Source organism: Electrophorus electricus, chromosome 8 (genome assembly GCF_013358815.1).
Source record: "Electrophorus electricus isolate fEleEle1 chromosome 8, fEleEle1.pri, whole genome shotgun sequence".
Lineage (NCBI taxonomy): Eukaryota > Metazoa > Chordata > Actinopteri > Gymnotiformes > Gymnotidae > Electrophorus > Electrophorus electricus.
In genome coordinates, this window is record NC_049542.1 from 7,358,054 (window position 1) to 7,376,739 (window position 18,686).

The 18,686-nt window shown below is 40.8% G+C and overlaps 1 protein-coding gene across 3 annotated transcripts in view; it reads left to right on the forward strand.

Annotated features, from left to right (window-relative positions):
* The first annotated feature begins 731 nt into the window (after positions 1–731).
* Positions 732–18,686, forward strand: part of hmcn1 (hemicentin 1) — a 92,947-nt gene continuing 74,992 nt past the window's right edge. For all 3 annotated transcript variants that reach the window (XM_035528917.1, XM_035528919.1, XM_035528918.1), the window contains exon 1: positions 732–1,267. In XM_035528917.1, the coding sequence (XP_035384810.1) occupies positions 982–1,267 (286 nt within the window). In that variant the 5' untranslated portion in view covers positions 732–981. The remainder of the gene's footprint in view (positions 1,268–18,686) is intronic.

Sequence of the window (18,686 nt, forward strand, 5' to 3'; positions counted from 1 at the left end):
TTCCACAGCTCATCTTATCCATTATTTGATTCACCCTTTATGATGAAGTAGAAAGCGTGCACATGTAAACAGAAATTCTTAACACATTGTTAAAATATTACATTCCACACAGTATCTGACTGTTTTTCTCTATGGGAAGGTGCAGAGTGCAAGTGCTGTGCTGAATCCTCACAGTTTCACGAACCAATAGAATGGAATGAGATTAGAAATATATTAGAGATGGAAATCACTCACTCGTGTATGCTACCTTGTCTAGGAAGGAAAAGCTCAGTGCATTGCTGAGGTTGGCCAGGCCATACTGTCACAAATGAGATTATATTAGGAGCAATAAGAGAGCTTTACCACAACTGCTATGTAGCAACAATAAAAATTAGGCTACTTTGAAATATGGATCAGTATGTCTTATTACAATTATTATTGCGCGTATTATTTTGTGAATAATGTGTGGGTGCCATACTGTAGCCTACAAAGTTTATTCCCTGTCTCTTATACTTTTCTTTTTCTTGAAGACTCCTTTTTTTTAGCTAAGTGATTGTCTTGGGAATGCTAACGAAATTGCCACCGAGAACCGATTCCTTTACGCACAGGGCTCTTTGACCCCCCCCCCCCACACACACACACACAAAAAAAACCATGGTCCAATCAGCGTGCATCTGTTCTTTAGGAATCAATTTGCGGGTTGCCTGATCTCCTATGTCTTTCCACGAGTCGCTAATCACAGAAGGCGAGTTTCTTCAGAACATCGTAGGACAGATCTCTTCACACACCGTCTCCGATAGCGCGGGAGTGAGTTAGGTCGCGCGAAGGAGCGCTAGTCTATGCTCAGCACTGTCCGGAGAGGTCTGCCCTCCGCATTTTTTTTCAAAAGTTTCTGGTTGTACATAAACCCTTTTTTCCAAACAAAAATTCTTATAATATTTTCAGCCAATCTCTCGGCGTTTTCCTGAGTTTCGTTGCTGAAGTGTTGTAAAAGCCGTCCCTATGAACTTTAATTTCAAAATGGGTCTGGGACATTTGACTCTGTTGCTAGTTCAGGTGTTTCTTTTTGGGGTTTTGTCAGTAACCCAGGACACGACTTCTTCTGAAAGTGCCAAAGAACAAATCCCACAGGGAGCGTCCACCTTAGCATTTGTCTTTGATGTCACCGGCTCCATGTATGACGATTTAGTCCAAGTTATCGAAGGCGCATCGAAGATTTTGGAGACGTCCCTTAGTCGTCCGAAGAGACCATTGTACAACTTCGCATTGGTCCCCTTCCACGACCCAGGTAAAAAACGACGTTATTTCAGTGTCCAACTCGACATTGTTTTAAAATCTGCCAGCGACCAAGACATAAGATTCCTGTTATAGATATATCACCGTTATATCAACTGCTTTAACACATTCCTTCAAAGCAGAGGTATCTCCTCTCCACATTACCTATTTTTGTACAAGTCAGCCTAGCGCAAGTGTTTAAATGTCTTTCGCATTTGGTGCATTTACTTACTGTACTTAGCTTCCTATTATAATTGGACCAGTGAGTGAATATACTTAATTAACGCACACCTTGATGGTAGGAACGTGATATTTCTCCCAGTTTGCCGAGAGAAGCTTGTTTTAAATCCTGAGACAACTTACACAAAGACGCACCAAAGCGTTTGTGGCGCAGCATCCAGATGTTCACTCATGAATTCACTGTCATCGTTACTTTCCAAGCGCACTAGTCTCGGAAACAGAATAAGTACATATCGATCAAGATCTCTTGGTCATTTCCCTTAAACACTGCAGTGAGAAATAGCAAGATTAAACGATATATGGGTGAAGGACACAGAAGAATCCTTCGAGGCCGGCATCGTGGGAATCAGCATCAATTTATTCAGTCTCAGTTCAACATTTTCAGAGTCGAGCTTGAATTGACCAAGCACGTGAAATAGTTATATTTTAGTTTGTAAACAGTTCGTGGCGACAAGACCGACAAGTTACCCATCGCTTCGCGCGTGTCTAAACGTTTAAGGTTTGTATGTCGAGTACTGTATGTAAAGGAATCGCAGAGTCAACATGAAAGGCTCGTAAACATGGCAATAGAGAAGGTTGTGACATCGGAATCCCACTCGCCCTCGACAAGGTGGGAATGGAAGTGTGTAGAATGAAAGAAACAAATGTTTCAGCTGCGAAGTGTGCACTACCCATTCTGAATCTGACCTACAGCCTCTTAACACCATGCGCCAAATATATTTTCCATCCGCTCCTCGGAATTTCTTTCAAGATGCGCGCCGTATCTGGTTATCGTTTCAAACCGCTATCCACTGTAACTAAACCGAGAGATTTGCAGCACGAGAAGAAAAAAGGGGGACCCTTAGAGAGAGGCTTCTTAGGTCAGTTTTCCAGATGTGCTGTGTCCTACCAAATGCACCCTGTCAATATTTTATGTTTTCTTGTAGATAGCATTTATCAAGTCTCTCATTCAGTATGCGCAAGCAGCGAAAATGAATTATTTCAGCAATATAGTGCGTTATTTAAATACATATGCACTGTTATGAGTTTTAGTCGTCCCGGTATTGTCAAACAATGGGCCACATACAACGAAGTGTTAGTAACTATTTAAATGTTTATCTGTAACAAATATCTGTTTCCACAGCACAAAGACTTTGAATTTCATGTGTGCATGTTCGCTTGTCTTCATGTAGTCTCTTCTAGGAACTGGTGAGGTTGGTCTCAAAATGGTTTGCTACAACAGCTCAAATGTTTGCTACAAGCCTATATTTTCTGTCAAACAATTTCAGAACACTTTTAGCTTCTGCTTAAATAAACCTTAGTTTGAAAGTTTAGTCTGAAGACAGCTCCGAGGGTAAAAGCCAAACCCGAAGCTGTAGCCCCAAAACAGAGTCATGTATCTATTCTCTTCTTTCCCTCTTTCGTGCATTGGTGAGGAAGTGAGTTCTTGTTTGTTTTGGCTGTCTTTGAATCAGAGTTCCTATGCCCTGTTGTATTTACTCAGCAAACTGGCCCATGGTCAGAATCTTAGGAGTTCTTTGCCTTTGCACAAGGTTTTTTTTTTTTTGTTTTTTTTTTTTTGTTTTTTTTTTTGTGCCATTGCTGGATTTTCTCCTGATGAACAAGTAGGACCATGTGGGAGGAAGAAATCATATAGGCCTGTAATTCCAAACCACGGTCCTGGAGGAATCCTGTGCAGTTTTGCATTTTGCCTACTCTGTGGAACACCATGTTGACCTCAGGAGGGGCTTGATCATGTGTTTGCTGAGGCAGGAAAAGCAATAAAGCTTGTCTCGTGGGGGTTCTCCTAAACTGGGGTTGGGAAACACTGATGCAGATGATGCATTTGCAAAGGGAGAGATCAGGCTTTCAAAGCAGAGACTCAAGAGAAGGAAGCTTGTTGCTGCCTGTGACTCTAGAAGAGGAAATGGACTATGGTCTTCAGGCTTGAGGATGTGAAATAATGGGAAATAGGTGTGCAGGGGCCTTAGTGAGTTTCAAACGTCCTTATGGGTTTGATCATTTCTTTTCCATCTCATCACTTCATCTCTTTCTCTTGCTCTCTCTATCCTTGACGTGTAAATTTGATCTATTATGAGATTACAGTTCTTCTACCTGCATGTAAACTTATGTACACATGCGAGCAGTGTTAAGAGGAGGAAAGATGCACAATGCCAAGGGATAGCAAGAGCCTCTTTCTGGTAAACATTATGCATACAAATGCATAAAACACAGAGAAACAGTAGAAATTAGCATTAGTTTGTCCACCATCTAACCACTCTTGAATGACTGTGAAGAAGGTATTTCAACCACTCTGCAGCAAAAGCTGCTGGAATACATCAAAAACTCAAACTTGTACCTACTAATTTGTTTCTGACCCATAACCATCACAACATGTTTTGATGTCCTCAGCTTTAGGGCTGGGGATAATATGAAGAAACTAAATGCATTAGGTCCCATTGGTGCTGACATTCTGGATCAGAGGTAGTTCTGAACATCCTGATGGATGCATGATATATGTGCATGTCACACACTGGCACAGCATCAACAGGAAACTCATTTGTTGTGCTTTGGAAGTCAGTGATAGTGCTCTTTTCCAAAAGCAAATATTACCAAGTGTTCCACAAGTCTTATGTTGTTTTAGAGGAAGGGGTAAAGTTTTTGTTTTTGATAAGATCATTTTCTTGTTAGCTCTCTCTCGCTCTTCCAAACCCCCCACTCCCGCTTGTGTGAGTGTCAGGGTGAACTAACTGTCAATGGTGGCTGATCATCATATGGGTCATGTTTCTCATCAACTGATGGCTTTAATTAGACTTGTAGTCCCCTCAGACAATTTTTCTTACTGTATCTTTCCTCACCTTCACGTTCTCCCTTCTTCAGAGGCGTTGAGGGCCTCCACCCTGCCTCATCCATGTGCTTCGCTGTAGTTTGCTACCTATGCCTAGACACTCCGATTAGTCAGAAATGTGTAGGCCAGAACTGCACTTAGTCTTAAAAAACACATAAAAACATGTAAAAGCAACATCCATTGTTTAAGGTCCCTTTGTCAGTCTTTCGGCTTGAGTGGCTAGAGGCACTCTTTGAATTCTCAACGGAGACCAGATTACAAGGGTGGTGGGTCTGGTAGGAGCAGAGTCCATAATGATACCATTAGGTAGGAATTCCTGGAGGGGGAGAGGCTGCCCTTCTTCTTCTTCTTTTTTTTGTGAGCAGGGTTGATTGGAGCTTGGTGTGTGTCCGAGTACAGTGTAATTCTCTTGTCTCTTCTCTGTAATGGCAAACAGGGAATTTCATAATAGCCCATAATTTGAGAGCAGTGCATGTGGTGATGTCAGCACCTCAGGTGTTGCACAAGCCGCTGCCGAATGCTTCCGCGTACTTTGCCATTAGTGTGGTACACATTTACATTACATTAACATTTACAACACTTGGCAGATGTCCAGGGTGCCTTACAGAAGTACACTATATGAAGGTTCACCGGCAGCAGAAGCTGTATCTCCTCATTATCTGTACCTTTCTTTGTTTTCCCAGGGAATAGGCTCCTTGGGAAACAGAAATTCATTTTCAGTAAAGTTTGCATGTTTCAAAACATTTTTTTGTCTGGATGTCATTGTATACAGCACTGCTGAAAAGCACCAGAAAATCTGGAACAGCCTGTGTCTGTGAATCTACAAGTGGCCTCTAGGATTTCAGCTTGATTGTGGCCACAGGTTTCAGCTGCTGATTAAACTGCATGCATTCTGGATTTTGTTTGGATTGGATAATGCAATATTGCGTGACCCTCCATGACTGACATGGTGTTGTAAGGTCATGTGATGCTTGAGGAGGCTGGAAGGGCTGGAGTGTAAGGACTTCAGACAAGAGGCAAACAGAAAGATGAAAGGTCACCTGTGTGAGTGTGTGTATTTGAGTTTCAGAGACTTGAAAGGGGAAAACAGTTTGATGACCCAAAAGCTGCATACACAGTGCAGTAATATGAGAAATACATATGGGATAAATAGGCTAAGATAATGCCAGTAGCTTGTACCTTTGGGCTACAGTACCTTGGGCCTTTACTAAAAATATGCAAACCTGGTGCAAACAGTTAATTTTATAATATTTATGAAAACGCAGTAATCAGTGTTCTGTAGTCTATTTTTCATATCATGTGACACCAGAGGAATTTGACCCATGACCCATTTACTCTCACTTTCTTGTCTAGAAATAGGCTTCATCTACATCTGGAAAACTGGAAGCAGAACTCTTCATATTTAAAGAAAAAAAAATGTTTTCTGCACTTACATTTCTTTTTCTGTATGAGTGGCAATGATTTATGATCTTCTCTGAAGTTCTAACTGGCATAGATGACCTGTCAGACCACTGGAAAGAACAATGACTTTATGTGAAACCTATCTCTGGTTGAGCCCATTTTAAGGCTTGGATGTGAAAGTGTTTGTAGTAGTTGATACTGCTGAAATTTCCAAAGTAGACCCTTGACTGAAAACAGAAATTGCAGGACTGAAAGATGTAACAATGCCAAACTATATCATAGCCATTAGATAAGTTTAATACATAATTTAAATGTACTTAATGTGTTGGTTTTGGAGAAACACTGCATAATTTGGTGGTTTCATCATGAGATGACTGACAGAATGCATAGCTTCAACTTATTTAGTCTCGTTATATAGTTTCTAGATGCTTACTAAATACATTTTTGATACTTTAATTTTGGATTAAATGAAATATTAATCATTGATGAAGATTTTTAATCTTTAATATGTCTCTGGAAAATCAGTTTATAAAGTCTAAAGTTCACAATGAGTGGTGCCGACACAGTTCATAAGGTTAGGAGAGATAACTATGGTAACCAAGAGAGATGGTGATTCTTTTGTGCCATGATGCTACAGAATGTAGGTTCTATTTATTTTTTTATTTTTTTATTTTAATAAGCAGACAGGCTTAGGAACTGAACACTTTAAAATGCAAATCCATCTTAACATTATCCATTTCTAACATTACCTGCAAATTCTGACATTTTGACTGTGAGAAATATTTCTGAGATAATAACTTGCAACTTGAGTTCAAATATTAGTCCAGATCTCTTACCTCTACAACATTTAGCTAAAACCTTTATCCAATGCAACTTACAAATATGACCCAGTACAATTTGAACAATTGAGGGCTAAGGGCCTTGCTCAGGGGCTAAATAGTGGCAATTTAGTGGTGGTGGGGGGACTCAAACTAGCAACCTTTTGAATGCTAGTTAAGTAGCTTAACAACTGACCTACTACTGCCCCCTTAACAGTCTTATATAAAATTCATGTGTCAGTACACCAGGAATGGCTATTCATAACTGGCAAATGCTGATGCACATAATAATATGTAACAAGCTAACTATGATAATGACTTTGATGGTATTTAATGCCAATAAGACGGTAAAGCATCTAACACATATACATAGAGAATGGTTTCTCTTAAAGAAAGTGCTTCTTCAGGTCACAGTTTTATGAACGAAATCGAGAGCCTAAGATTAATGTTTAGACAGTATTTTAAAGGGAAACACATTGTAAACTTTGCACTTATGTTTCTTATTTAATTCAGCTGAATATTTCTCTAACTGGGAAAGCCTTTTGCTCCATATTAAGTGCATCTTCATAGCTGGTTGTGGCTGGCCAGCTTCACAGTTTCCCACAAGCTTATGCTCACCTTTTCAAATCAGCACATTTTTCTTTCTTTCTTTGCCAAGTACAGTGCTTCTAAACCATGTGCAAGATGTCATGTAACAAAAAATGTTCGTGCACTGAGTGACACGTACCACATTTCCCATTACTTGTGCTCTCTGAGCCTTGATTGACATTCACCTGCAGGTCACTAGAGCCAGTGACCACTGCACAAACCATGCAAATGTGTGGGGCCCCACAGATCATGGGGCTCCCTGCTGGCCACAAGCACTTGAGTGAAAAAACTAACAAAAAAACATGTAAACCCATTTTTTTCTCATTGTTTGACAACGAGCATGTAACATGCTAGCTAGCTAATCAGGACCCTTGAATGCCATGAAATGCTCCTATCCTACAAAAGAGAAAAAAAGGAAAATAAATCATGATGGTTCTGTTCTGACTGCAGTAAGAAGATAAATAAATATTGTATTTTGCTGTAAAAATGTCTTTGTTTAGAGCCCCCAGACATAACTTTGCAAATCTGCCCCTGACTAGAGCATGCGAGGTACTGCTGAGAAACAGAAGCTCACTCTTCTCCTCATCAGCCCTTTTGGGTTCATCAGAAGTGTTCCAGACTGAAATTGTCTAACCTTATTTTTTTGGGGGGGGGGTTTGTCTGTTTCACACTATTTCCCCTTTAGCTTCTGGTTTCCATTCTTTCCGCCATCTGTCCTTCCAGTCTTGTTTCTCTCTGTCTCTCTCTCTCTTCGGCTTCCTTTTGTTCTTTCTCTCCCAGAGGAGTCCACTTCATAGAGCTGAAACATTTACTGAGCGGCTATAAATTGACCACTCACAGCTGGCATGTCAGTGTCTTTTTTTCTTCTTCTGTGTGTTATGGACTTAGCTTCCTTTACTTTTGTAGGCCTTATTTACACTAATCATGTTTATGTTAGAGTCAAAGGCCCAGTAGTCAGTTTATAGCGTTCTGCTGTCTTAATGCCTTTGGAGGTGTTTTATGTAGTACTGTGCATTAAGCTAGGACAAGTGTTAAGCGTAAACACTGGCTTGTCATTCGTGTGTGTGTGTTTGAGTATCTGGGATAGATGAATAGCAGGAAAATGGTTGGTGTTCTTTGGCATACTGCTAACACTTTCATTTCTCTCATTTCATTCCTTGACACAGAACCTGCTGTTTTCCAGGTCTGCTGTGATTATGGGTGGCTTTGCATCTCCACATCCCACATCAAACACGACAGTGGATGTGGAACTACATCCAAATGACATCACAGAATCCTCATGCATTATTCCCCTTTAGCTCTGAGATCATGTTAAAAATGACCACATTTTAATTACAATGAAATCCATGTGTTTTAAAGCAGTGAGTGATTCTGTGGTTTCCCTAAATGCTAACACTGACGCAAAAAAAAAAACCTTCAATTGAAGTGGGAAGTAAAAGCTTTCATTTAACATTCAGACAAATGTGATATGTGTGATATATGAAGTGGTGTGTAAAACAGCTTGTCATCGTTAGTCAGGCAACCTCAGAGAGCAGTTCTTACTCTTATTACTGCATTTAGCATTTATAGGAAATAAGATTCTGACTGAATGAAGAGAATTTTCCTTCTCTGCACAATACACATTTTCCCCCATTTGTTTACCTCAGAAATTAATTAAAATTAAAATGGGAACTAGGATATTATTGATCTGATTTACCACACCATGGAAATTGTACATTTCTGATGAGAATAAGCCTTTTAGGGTCAAAACGCAGACTTACCCTCGGTGGGAATCTGGCCCACCCAGTCAACACAGGCCCAGATGGGTGCCTCTCCCAAGCAGTGAACTGCACAAGTCAGTTGCATGGACCAGTGGAGTCAGGAATATGAGTACTGGGATAGTGACTTTTCTGGCAGGGCTAGAGAAAGATATGCATGCTTGTATAGGCTAAGAAAGACAGTGACATCTGTTAAGTGAGTTGAACTGTCTGTTTCAATGTTGCGCATACAATGGCATTTGACTCTAACTCTCCAATACATGGTGGAGACAGGGCATAGCAGATCTAAGGTAAAATTAAGGTTGTTAAGTAATACTATGTATTAGATTATTTTTTAAAAATTCCTGTCTCATCTTTCCAGTCCGTTATCATATCTTTATATTTTTCCTCACACTTGTGCCTTCTAACAGAGACCTGGGAGTTAGAGCAGTGTTGTACTTTTCTGGGCTGAGAATGAGCAGCACTCATGTACTTGCACAAATGGTCATTCCACTTGGTATCCAGTATTCCTGACAGGATCATCCATGTTGTGCACAGGCAGGTTATTGGTCTGTAGTTGGATGATGTTTGGCCCTTGTGGTCTTTCATGACCTGTGCTGTTCTGCCTTCTGTTAGCTTGCACGGATGAGAGCCGATAAATAGCAGCTGGTTCATTTGTTCATCTAGTTGACCATGTAGACCTGTTCATTCCTCAAATCAGTAGGCATGGATAATGTTTGGGGAATGCCCAGTTCATCATGTTTCTGACCCACTCTTGTACATCTGCTGTTGTAATGCTTACTGGTTCATGCTTTGGAAGATTGCATGCTCTGCTTTGATATCTCGTGACCACCGAACACTGGTATTGTGTGATGATTCATTCTCTTATATGCTCTTCCACTAGTGTTCTGTTTCAGCGCTGGGTAGATCCACATTCAAGATTCTGTTGCACTGTAACTGAGAGTATACTTTGGATGTTTCGCTGGCAAAGAGCGTATTTATTCTTTTGGCTGCTGCTTCTTTTGTGTATCTCTGAAGTCTGGATGCCATTGCTGTTATTCTTTGTTTAGTAGACTCTAGAACCTCACTCATGGGCCGCCTGTCATTTTGCTGACTTCCATCTGACGTGTCTTTATATTGGTGTCCATTCTATGCTTCCAAGGACAGCAGCACAAATTACCTGTTGCTTGTATTTTATAGCCTAGAGCCTTAAGCATGTCCACAGCAGTAGCAAATACAAGTTTGTTAGTTTGTTGGTTTAATGTATACTGATTGTTGGGATTGTTCTTATTGGTACATTAATATCTGCTAGCATACTGTCTAAGGTTAACTTGCTACTAAGTTGGGGGAAACTACAGTGATTTACAGTAATTAGATTAGTCATGATCAGCATGATGAGATAATTTTTTGTATAGTAAACTAGAAAATACTACCAATGGGATCTAACACAGCAGAGAGGATGCCAGATGCAGGCTGTGCAAAGATTGCAAAGATGCCCCTGAGACAATCCAGCCCATAATAATGGGATGTAAGATGCTAGCAGGCAGAACGCCATGGAACATACATGGAACGCCATAACCAAGTGGCTGGCACAGTATAGAGAAACATCTGTGACAAGTATGGGCTGGGAGGGCAAAGTGGGATACACCCCTGAAGGTGGTGGAGAATAACTAAGCTAAGATCCTGTGAGACTTCTAGATATAAACTGACAAAATGGTAATGGCTAACCAATTGGACATAGTTGTGATGGACAAACATCAGAAGAGGGCTATAGTGGTAGATGTAGCAATCCCAAGTGATAGCAAAATCTGGAACAAGGAGCATAAAAATCTCCAGAAATACCCAGGGGCTGAAAGAAGAGCTAGAAAAGATGTGGAAGGTGAAGGCAATAATGACATTGCTTATTGACAATAAAGCAATAGTGACATTGCTTCTGAGGTTCTAGTTAGAGTTAACTGCAATCTGGAATTTGGTATTAGCACCAGGTGTTTTTGACTTTTTCTTGTGCACATTTTTTTTTGCCCTAATACTAGTATGTCAGAATAGGGCTGACTGAAAGACGGCTTCAGATACTCATGCCACTGCTGATGGTTCCTGTTTTTACTCTTCTTCTGATTGGATGCAGAGTCAGAACCCAAACAGAGCAGGGGCCCACCCAGCACACTGACCCTGTAGAGCATGAGCCACAGGGCATCAGCCTCTAGATTAAGGCCCGGAGTGGCACATTACTATCATAAATGCTTCCAGGAAGCCTTAGTAGACATTCTGAATAAACATGCTATCTAAGCATGCACACAGATGTGGTCCAACAAGTTCTAATAGGATCTGGAGTTTGTGTTACAAGTGCTTTCATATGCTCACTAATCTATCCCATTTCTGATATTGTGAACAAGCAAATGAACAAAAACAGCAGTTTACTATCTTCACAGATGTAACTTGGTTAGATAAATAGCTTGATGTGATCACTTTTCTGTTTCAAATATAATCATTTCAAGCCTTCGTAATTAGTTTTGTCTACTAGGAGGCAGGTGATGTATGGTATTTACCCAGTATGGCTGTATCATTGCTCGCATGTATCTTGTTTGATATTTATAGAGTATTCCAAGTGCTTCCCATTTGTTTTATGTCACCACATTCCCTTGAAGTGTAGTCAAGCACGGGACGTCCAGGCTCCCATTTCTTCACAGTGATTCACAGACTCCAAGGTCAAAGATCCAGGGTTGTTCCCTGATGATGAGAGAACTGTCTTACCCCATAACATCTTTTAATGATTATCAGTCACAGCAATGGGAACAAGTCTAATCTTGGCACCGGCAGTTGTGCTGTTGTGATGCTGGCCATTGACAGGATTTCTGCAGATTTTACAGGTGGCTGTATCCATAGCAGCAGGACACAGGCTGTGACCATAATCTCATAATATCTTCAAATCCTTTTGCTCTCCCTCCCTATTATGTCGCTATTACAGGTTTTTTGGTGACTGACAATTCTTTGGATGTTAGGAAATTGATGACATGCAGATGTCTGAATGGATCTCTCAGCATGTGTACTATCTGACAAATACACTCTTCACTTGGCGCTGGTACCAGAGCATTATATAAGAAGGCAATGTAAGATTCTGCCCCTATGCTGTTACATCCCACATGATAAGGCAACTTCATGTAATCAGTATGAATTGTGTAACTTCAGCATGCTTTCAGTGACTCCTGAGAGATTCTTTGTGCAGTTGGAAGCTGCCTGACTGTTCTTTAACACACCCTTGTTTTGACAGTTTTATGGGCCAGCTGTTGGTGCCAATCAGACTCTAGACACTGGAGCCTCCAAGCCGACCTCAGCCAGTGGCGAACAGCCAGTCCTTTCTAAGCCAATTAGGTCGGTCAAAACTGGAAGCATGTCTGGGTGTTAAGGACCCCTGGGGTTAATCCTGAGTCAGACTTTGCCCCTTTCCTACTGCTGATGTCAGCGGCGTCAGACCTGATTTCTCGTTAAAACACAAACACACACAGATACACACACAAACACACATTAGCAGAACGTTGTAGAACAACACTTATCCAAGCATGTTCCTTTCTTTACTAGGTTATCTTGGAGCCTTGTTTTTTTCTCATATCACAGATCATAAATACATAAAGACACATTGTGCATCATCACTTAATGGACAGTAGGATACACCTCTCCTGCACTCATTTGTCTGCCAGGGAAGAGCTAAGCAAACATCAGAGCCTGAGGCACCATGCAAATGTTTTGTGTGTGTTTGTGCAGGTTTCAGTCAGTGCTGTGTGTGCATGAATGTGTGTGATCGCACAGAACAACTGCAGGGCCTGGGATTTCAGCCCAAACAGTTTCCACAACAAACTGGGCTTTGGAGACAGCCAATTAAAGTATGAAATTACCACCCAATCTCATCAGTGAACAGACATTATGTCTTTGTCTCTATTTCTTTGTGTATCACTCTTTCCCTCCTTCTCTGCTATGCTCTGGTTTGTCTCTATATGTTCTCTTATTCTCTTTCATACACCCTTTTTGTTCGTCCTGTTTGCTTCTTTCATTCTTCAATTCTTTCTTTTTTTTCTGTCATTTTCTTTGTTTCGATCTTAGATTTTCTCACATGCTTTCTGTGTTTCATGCATTCTCCTTTACCATACTTGATTTCTTTCTTCCTCTCTCTTTCTTCACACACAGATACACACACACACACAAACACACACACACACACACACACACACAAACTGACATATTCAGGGACTGAGACAGCAAGGGACCAGCTACCCGTACTCCAACATCCACACAGAGCCATGCCCCAAGGCATAGGGAGCAGGGCTGTGCCTCTTGGAGCATGGCTGATCTAAACCAGAGCCAGACAGGTTCTCTTTTTCCACTGACTCGGCACGCTGCTGCTTAAGATGGGCAACAGCTTCAACCCAGATCCGCTGCGAAGTGCTACAGTGCACAGCTCGCGACTGCAAGCCATTTTTCTATTCCCTTTTTCACATGCGCTCACGTGAGCCATTTTCAAGTCAGCTTTGAGACCTTAGACTTTATCTTTCAGTCTGGGGTGGCACAAGGACATGTGTGTCATGAGATCCTGCTGATACGTTGCGGTTTTCTTCTAGGTTTGAATAGATGTAGTTAGTCCTGCCAGTGAGCATGTACAGTATTGATTCTTTCCTGGATACAGAATGTGTCTGCAAGGGAAGGAACTCTTGCTAACTGAGCAGTTTGGGGGGGGGGGGGGGGGGGTTTGTGGTTTTTTTTTCATCAGTTAGCTGGTTCATTACAAAGGCTCACTGTTTCATTAGCTCCACAGCAAAATCTTGAACCAATTTAATTAGCCACAGGAGAGTAATGGAATGTTTAACAGATAATTTGTGAATAGGTCTTAAAACTGTATTTTCCTACAGGTTTTTAAATGCAGTAATATTTTAAAGCATCAATTGTTTTGTATTTAAGAGACATTAGACATGCTTATTGAGGTTAGATTGCCTTGTGTGGTTTCACCATGTATTTCTGGTGCATTTGGCATCACTTAACATGTGTTACTGACTGTTGGTTTTCCACTGACTGCTGGTTTGTCTACATTTACTCCAAGTATATGCTTGGAAACATTCAGTCTTCAGTTATATTAGTGTATCCACTAAACATTTGCTTTCATTTTCACTGACAGTCATTAACTGGAAATTTTCTGAGTCATATTCTTCAGAACAAGCCATATTCATGAAGCTTATAAATGCCTTGCTAGATCAACTTAGAGAGCAGAGGTTAAAAAGAGAGGTTTCCCAAGGAAGGAAAGTAGAATCAGTATTGTTTTTGTTATAATCTAGTCTTGATATTAAAGGAATCAGATTAAATCAAAGCAGTGGAATCATCCACCCCTACCCCAAACACAGTGGGTTCAGTTGCCAGCACACTGTAAACCCAGTGCTGAAATTATTTGAGATTATTTGAGAATTATTTGAGGCCAGTTTAAAATTACTCAGTCCCTGTCACTTGTCAACAATACAGTGCTAACAGTGATTGTGTGGATAGCACATGAGTGTTGGTGTAGCACAAACAGTAGGATTTTCTTTAATTAGTATTAAATATGCAGGCGTGAGGTCCGTGTTCATAGAGACGGAATTCAACCCCTGAGGTGATGCAGAAAACGAAAACAAATGTTCTTGGCTGTTAATCACAACATAACCTGCTGAACTGTAGCAACGGATATTTAAGTCAAAGAGTCTGCCCGAATGTTTTGAAACGCACCATTTCCAAATTGCTAAACTTAGTAGACAGGAATATTACGCAAACGCAATAGAATCCAGATACAGCCCCGCAGACAAGTCCACGACAGGCCAGAAGCCCTGTGCTGAGTGGAATATAGAATTAGGTTTAACCAGCATAGTCCTTTGTTTGTTTGTTTTTTCTTTTCTTAAAGAAGCCATTATATAGCAGTATTATCGCTTACATATAAACAAAACCCGTTATAATCTCGAAATAAAAATGCTCATCGAATTACAGTGAATTTGCTCACTTTTTCACTTTAGCACTTATTTTAGAAATTCGTTCGTTCTTCGTAAACTAGACCGCCACTAATGAACTATTCCTTCTGCAATACTGCCTATGGAAGGCTTCGAGTGCAACTAGACATAGTAAACAGGGCGTATAGGAATTTCACTCTGCAGCAAAGCCGTTATCTGCATATAAAAGATATGAGAAGCAACTTAAAAAAAACAAAAACAAAAAAACAACAACAACAACTGACGATTGGCCAAGATGATAAACATTAAGCGCAGCATCAGGCTTTAGATACCATGTGGTTAGCATTACAAAAAGTGTTCGTACAATGGACTGACTTAAGCTATTTGAAAAAGTTGATACTATTAACGGCTATATACATGCTTTCCATCAACATCAAAAAGGACGCTTCGCACATTAAGGTGCAAAGGAGCAGGTGCTGCAGCGCCCACGGTCCTCTCCCCCGCTACAAACAGTGCATTTATTTGACGAAGCACAATCCTGTGATCTTGGGATCAGTGTCCTTCACACTTAATGGCATTTAACGCCGAAAATTACGCAGTATGTCTAGTGTTGTGCAGTGTTTTTCATCCCACTAGCCCCCTCTGTTTGCATTCAAACAGGTGTATGATCCAAAGGGAATTGTTCACTTTGTTTATAACACACAAAACGTTAAAGGGAGATGGATTGTTTGTGCTTTTCAAATGATGCTCGGAGGAACTTTTGCATTTTGCACTTTTGGAGAAAAGGCCTCTATAAATTCCACAGGGCTGAGCTCATAATGCACATGTTCATGTTTATGCTACGGATGTGTTAAATAAGCTCCTAAACGGTGTCCTTTGTAATCATGAGGGATTTGCGTAAGCAGTCAATTCCACGTAAAAATGATCTCAGGAGTCTTTCCATTGAGGTTCTCTTTTTATTTTTCCTGTGTTGCACGAAAGCATCATTGTTTGGTTTATGTTCAGAGTTTCAACAAATAAGTGATTGCTCCTAGGGGAAATATGACAAACTGACGAGCCTAGCATCTTCTTGCTGTGCAGGATAGCCTTTCTGTGTTGCATTTGGTTTGTACAGGGCTTGCCCTTACTATAGCACTACTCTGGTCCAAGCAGATTCTGAGCAAACAAGTTGAGATAAAGCTCTTTCATCAGGAGAACTGTATAAAGTTTTCCAGTCATGAAAAGCTTTGCTTGAGAACGCAGTTCCACTGTTTGATGCCAGACTGATTTCCTTGTTAGTTTTAACCACAGCTTTGATCACACAAACGTCTCCATTCTGCAGAACAAAGCTGCCTTAACTACAGCTTACAAAAGGTCTCATGGGAGAACCAGATATCTTACAGAATTTTGTTAAACAAAGCTATTTAAGAACACGCTGCATTACTCCAGCTTTGTCCCAGTACAGTACAAACAAATGTCCAAGCAGTGACCAGTTATATGATTTTTGAAGGAAGACTTCACAGCTCTGTTTTTTGCGTCTGTTGTAAAATATAAATTTTACAAATGCAACTGTTGTAAAATATAAATTTTACAAGAGATTTTTAATACATTAAAGCAAAGTGCTACCTTTCAGTCAGCACAAAGACCCCTTACCCAGAAACAACATACCAGGTTTAACACTTTTGGAAAACATGATACAACTTGATCCAGGATCTGCTGTAGGGGATCTTCTTTCTGGGGTTCATTGTTGGGACTTGGGAACCAAGAGACAGCTAAAAGCCTCAGGTTCTTTGTTTGGACATAAGAAGATGGGGTCTGTTCAAAAACTCATGGGTCTTGTCAGACTTATCGAAAGCACCGGTCTCTATATGTCTGTACAAAGTATACCTCCTTTCAAAAAGGGGAGAGGTTCAGGAAGATGAATACCTCTTTTGCTGCTTAAGATGGGCAACTGCTGCTAATGAATCAGACATATAGGCAATGGACATAAGAAAGCCATATAATGTATAGTCTGGGTGACAGCAGTGTGGAGAACGCTTTAAAATGGCTTCATAGTTGTATTTTCAGTGTATTTCATTCACTGTTTGTGCTCCTGTCAATTTCCTAGACACAGTTGAATTTCTCAAATTTTCAGTGTTTATGATGTGGATCAGAGCTACAAAGTGTTATAAATACTCTCTGTTAATTGTATTCAATTACTTTATCCATTCTGTCACATTGAAGGGAGACGTATTCAATCTCTGTATCTGCATGCATCACAAATTACTTTTTCCTGCCATGATCTGTGCATGCTGCGATCATCTGCGATGCTGAGGTCACTGGTCTCTGTGCGCAGCGTAGCCCTGGAAAAAGCAGCCCCGCAAAGTTTCACAGCTCATTAGAACTGAGAACAAAGCAGGCAACTATTGGCTTTGGCTGCAGATAAAGGCAGATCATGAGATCTGCATTTATCTGATCATGAGATCATTGGGCACGTGCTGGTGCTAGCGACAGCAGAAAGACATCACGGCTACAATTCACGCCTCTCGCACAAGTACATACCTGGGTTCTAAAGTCTTTCCTGTTATGGGTGGTGGTGCGGGGGGGGGGGGGGGGGGGGCGGGTAGCTGATGGATGCCGGAGATGAGAACATAGCTAACGAGATTGCACTGGACTTTAATGCTGGTCACCCACAGCAGGGGTTCTTTTACAGATACGTTACAGAAGCTAACATTAGCCATATAACAACACAGCAGTGTCTAATGCTGAATGTGTATGCTGTTTTATTTATTTTCTTTTGTTTATTTTAATCCATATGTAAGGCTCCTCGGACATTGCTATCATCGCCTATGGCAGAAATAATCATTACCTAAAATAAATCTTCAAGTGCATAGTTACATTAGTCGGGAATAAAGCCAATGTTCAAAGTCCAACATCTTTTTGACTGATGTGTTGTTCCAGTTGAAAGCATTATTACTGGAATTCTTTTGTATGTATGCCAGTAACCGTTGGAGCAATCCCTGGAACGAAATTTGGGCCATTGTTTGAGTCCGGTTAGTTTGAAAACATGAACTATAATGGACATGGACTAGACAGAGAATAATTGTGACAGGACATCATTCACATTGGCTGGTTTGCACACATAGGTTAGTGAGAGGCACATGCACTAGAGCTTGGCCTCTTGGTAGCTCTAGTGATGGAGCTATTGGAGCTCCAGGACTTTGAGATCTTATCGTGGCTGTAGGCAGCCAGAGTCTCTGTATGGTGCCCTTTCAGTAAACTGACTGCTACCACTCTACGTAATCTGTGTGGTGCTCTTTTAGTATGCCGACTGCTACCAGTCTACATAATCTGCAGCTTGCACGTGAGCTTTCGAAGACTTCAGTCAAGAACAGGCATAAAAACGTGGGCCAGGTTTTGAGTGTTGCAACACGGAAGGCTTTTGAGAAACACCACCACAAATTGCTCTCAGCTAAGCATCAGATGATATGGCAGTAAAGTATTGAAACGTAAAACTTTTACCATAAACACTCAGTAGCTCCAGAGGATCTGTGGGTAGTGTTTAGTCCCAGGCTGCTCCCACCAGTTTCTATTGTACTCTGAACCATTGCTCTATCGCTGTACATTTGCAGTATGCGTACAGTCCTGTGTCATTTGGTGATATGTGTGGCTTACGGCATGTGTGAACTTGCGCACAGTACTAGTGGTTAACACAGACTTCAAATCACTCCCAACATCTAGTATTTATGGCAAACATTAAACAATGTCTTTTGGTAAAGAATTACGTAGTTGTTATATCAAAATGTGCCATAATAAGGAATCATTCCATAAAGCAAACTAGCGTTTGAGGCCACTGTACCAGCATACACATTTACTGGCAGTTTTATTAGCTTCACCTCTCCCATCTTTC